This window comes from Echinops telfairi, unplaced genomic scaffold (assembly GCF_000313985.2).
Source record: "Echinops telfairi isolate 266 unplaced genomic scaffold, ASM31398v2 ScPeMD7_5592;HRSCAF=6446, whole genome shotgun sequence".
In the NCBI taxonomy this organism is placed as follows: Eukaryota; Metazoa; Chordata; class Mammalia; order Afrosoricida; family Tenrecidae; genus Echinops; species Echinops telfairi.
In genome coordinates, this window is record NW_022109491.1 from 44,486,513 (window position 1) to 44,490,986 (window position 4,474).

General features: G+C 47.3%; 1 protein-coding gene across 1 annotated transcript in view; it reads right to left on the bottom strand.

Moving 5' to 3' along the window:
* Positions 1–9: 9 nt before the first annotated feature.
* Positions 10–4,474, bottom strand: part of BFSP1 (beaded filament structural protein 1) — a 55,968-nt gene continuing 51,503 nt past the window's right edge. The window contains exon 8 of the mRNA XM_004698156.4: positions 10–2,952. Coding sequence (XP_004698213.4) covers positions 2,015–2,952 — 938 coding nt within the window. The 3' untranslated portion in view covers positions 10–2,014. The remainder of the gene's footprint in view (positions 2,953–4,474) is intronic.

Consider the following 4,474-nt stretch of genomic DNA (forward strand, 5'->3'; position numbering starts at 1 on the left):
TTGCTCACTTTGGAGTTTAAAGTCAGCCTAGGGGTCTGGTGCCTGCTGACTTAAGATTTTAAATTATCATAGGTTGTCAAAATCACCTCTTCCAGATCCTGCCACTGCCAGGGTTACCTGCATGTGTGTGAGGGCCATGCGGTCCTGTCTGCTTCTGTGCTCTCTATCTCCTGTCTGTCAGATATGCATGTAAGGAAGTATACGCATACACGTGTGGCCAGGCTATATTCCGAGTATAGTACGAATGCAGCTGAAACATCTCCCCTTATGGGCACATAGTATGCTCGATGAATGTTTATTAGACTAATTAATTTACAAACCTACAATGGCAATCTCAGTGAAAATTTTCTTAAGCAGATGTAGATTTACTATGGAATGGCTTGGGGGAAGGCTGGAAGGTGGTAGCTAAAGGATGCAGGCTTTTTTTGCAAGGTAGGAAGCGTGTTCTAAAATTGATTGTGGTGATGGTTGCACAACTTTGTGAACACACTAAAAACCATTGAATTGTAAACTTTAAATGGGTAAATTGAATAGATTAAATTCAGTCACATCTCAAAGAAGCTATTAACAACAGCAACAAAGTGTGTTCATTATTGTAGGCTGTGGCAGACAGCATCGGTACCCTGCCCAGCTGTCCTCCTGACTTCCAGGTATGCTGAACTGACTTCCAAATGCCAGTATCAATACTTCTTGGATTTCAGGTTTTCTTAGCCTGTCAGGGTCGGCTAGAACCAGAAACTCCCATTGCACCAGACGTCTGAATGACTCATCCCAACCAGCCTCACGTGATAAGGAGGTACACAAACTGTGGATTACAAGGCCACTCATTGTACTGGAATAAAAGCCAATCAGGCTGCTGCTCTTCAGAACAATCAAGATGCAAAGATAAAGGCCAATGGGAAACCAAAATAATGGCTGAGGGGAACCAATGGGCTCCCACCATCCAACCCCCATAAGATCTAATGTTACACCCCTAGACAGGGTCTGCCCACATCAAGAGGGATCCTCTTCATGATTGAAGTGTACTTTGCTTACTGCACTTTGCTGAGTAAATCTTCCTTACTCTCCTGGTTCCCATCTTGTGTGGGGGGCTCTCTGTGTTGGCGACAGCAAAGGGCTTGGGCGAAACTTGCTAGCTTTCTCCAAGGAAGAAAAGCCTGGCAACAGTGGCCGTGGGCGCATGATAGCCCCACGCTATTCTTCTGGCTCTTGTGGGAGGCCAAAGTAGCAGAGTGAACACTCCTTGGCTCCTGACAGGAGTTGCTGCAGAAACACTCCAGAGGCTCCCTCGCTTCCCAACTACGCTGAGTCTGAGGCACTTCACCCCGGTTCTCCGTAGCCCACAGTGTCATGAACACCTTCAACTGCCCATCTTGCTTTTCTTGTCCCACTTCTCCATTCCCTTACTGGTGCTTCCTAGAAGCCCATCCCAGAGGAACTACTTACATCCAAATACTTGTGTCAGGGTCTTCCTCTGAGGAACCCAGACTCTCTAACAAAATAATCAACCATCATGAGCATGCTCTTGTGCTTGAAATGCAATGAAAATAAGCTAAATGTCACCAACGTGTGTGTGCGTGTGTGCGTGTGTGTGTGTGTGTGTGTGTGTGTGTGTGTATGTACCAAATTCAGACACACACTATCTGAGTCTCTAATGCTTCTCTGAGTGGACCATGAAGATCAAATTTCTGTCCTAAACAAGTGGGGTCTGGTGGCAGCTAAACAAAGCATGCTAGTGAAAATAGTCGTCCCGCCTTTGTCTAAGTGCGGCTGACCCACTGACATTCCCAAGGCCCCTTGCATTAGACAAAGTATGGTGCAGGCAAAAAAAAAACTCCACTGTTAATCAAGGCTTCCTTGGCAATGCCAGATGGGTCAACCAGGGTCTCATACAAACAGAACCCTCACTCTTTTAGCATTTGCTGTTAAAAATAATAATAATAGTACAAAGCATTGCCCTATCCCAAAGGTGTTTCCTCCATTTAAGCCAGGCCATTTTAAGATTGTCTTTTTCTCACAGTTTCTTCTTGTTTGCCTTTGTCTTTCCAATTGTGGTTTCCACAATGATAGCAGTTTCTTCATATGTTTCAATTATCTCAGCTGATACTTTCTCAATGGATTCCACTACTTCCACCTTCTCATATGACAAGGCTTCCGCAGGGCTTTTTCCCTGTAAGTCGCTGCTTCCAGCTCCAGGACCCTCAGAGCTATCCTGGATGGCGGCAGGCTTTTGAGATGGGGTTGTAACTGGTTCCTTGGGACCAGGAAGGACCACAAGACAAGATTTTTCAGCCACCTTGTCCTCTTTCCTGTCAGCGGGTTTCTCCCCGGGCCCTCCCTGCTCTTTAACACTTATCTCTTTCTCCTCGTCTATGTTGTGCTCGATGGCAGAATGCCCAGGCACCATACCCTGAAGGTCCCCCTGTCCGTTCCCCAAAGGGGACTTGGGCTGCTCAGAAGCTGAATTCACAGGGCTTTCGGGATGCATAGAGTCTTCCTCAGTGGAAACAATCACCTCACCTCTGGCCACGATGGGGAAGGGACAGAAGCCAGGATCTATATAACTGGTGTCCCCTGTGACCAGCACATACAGCCCTTTGGTGTGACATCCAGCTGTAGGTTCGGGCTCTCTGGGGCTTTTCACCCTCTCCGTGACCATCTTGCAGAGTTTTCCAAAGGCTTTGCTCATCTGTCCTCCGTTAGGCACGTCCTCGGGAGCCCCTTCTTGTATCGGGGGACTTGCTCCCTCAGCCACTGATTTAAGCTTCATTTCATCATCTTCTTGGAGCACCTGCACCTGCTTTGTGTCATCCAGGCTGCGAAATGGTGCATATCCCAGAGTTTCTCCTGCTGGATCTTTAGCTATAATCTTCTTTCTCCTTAGAACGTTCGTGGGGAGGTCTTTTTGTCGTGGTTTTGCTGTTGTTATGTCGTGCACAGCCCTGGTGAGATCTTTAAAACAAAGGCCGGGGAGGGGGGTGAATAATAAATCTATTGTAATTGTCAATGAAAGGAAATGAAAATATATTCGTTCAAAAGTACACTGGCTGTATTAGAGACAAATGCCTACTACCGGCACAGGATGTATGTACGTGGGATGCAAGCAAGGCGGAAAAGTCCCTGGTTCTTAGGGCCCGAGTTGAGGTTCCAGTTGAGCAACCTTGGATAAGTCACTTGGCCTCTTTAGGTGCTGCTGCAGGCTCCTGTTTCAGCACTCTCAGACACCAACACACTGCTCCTACTGTCTTACACTCCGTTTGAGCATCACCACCTGCGGACTGCAGCCACCCCTGTGCGACCGGCACATGCTTAGATCCATAGACTAAAGAGTGGACATCTTTTTCCGCAAGGTCATTCTCCTCTCCAAAGAGACAGCAGAACTGCCTGTGCTTTGGAGTGAGTTGAGGATGAATGTAGACTGGGGAACCCTACCAAGCCACGTGGCATTGCTTTCCAAGCTAGATAAACATGACCAACCCTTAGTCTCCATCCCCTTCCTCCTGAGCAAAAAGAGGAAAAGATGCTATTAAATTCAGACATAGCAGGAATTTCCTCTTTCTCAGACCACAAGTATTTCTTCAGACTAGTTGAAAGGAAAAACTCAAAGTTTAGGAACGTCTACAGCAATCTCCCGCTAGGAGATATTCTCGTTCCACTTCACTCGCATGGTGATGATGCTTGAATCCTCCCCCACCCCATTCCAACCGCATTGGAATCCTTTCTGTCAACTTTTTATTGTGAATTAGCCGAAGGGATACAGGCCAGAAAATCGGTTTCACATTGAATAATTCATACATGTCTTGCTTCGTCTCATTCCTGGTCATTCATTCCTTGCCCTAGGGGAGCCGGGTTGGGAGCATTTGTTGATTCCCATGTGGGCAACGCTCCCAGCACTGCCAATCCGAAGCTACCAGAGTGAGTTGAACACAGGGTGGAAAGGGGTGAGCCCCACCCACTACCACACGTCCTTCCCTGCCCTGTGCAGCACTTTTATAATAGCTTTTGTTCCTTTCAGAAAAACTTTTTAATCATGAGTTAGGTGAAAGTTCACAGAGCAGATCACAGCTTTGTAGTCAACAATTCATACACATTCTGATTCCGCTCATCCCTTACAATCCCCTCAAGGTACCCTCCCTTATCTCACTTCCTCCCCGTGCTTCCTGTTTCCCTGCCTCCTATTTTCCTAACCCTCTGAACTTGGTCCTTGGCTAAATGCTGCCCTTTGGATGATGTTTCAGTTTTGGTTTTGGGGGGTTTTTGTAATCTGAAATTCTTCTCAATCTCTTCCCACTGTGAGCCTAGCACCTAGACGGAGGTTGCCTCAAGGTGGAGAGAGCTGAGGGGGTGTAAAATGACCATGAAACACGAAGGAGACAGGGATGGGGGGTGGGGGGATGCAGAAAAGGAACACACCAGCCAGGATCCTCAGGTAAAGAGGGAGGAGTGTTTTCAGGACAGACTACATAAGGTTGGG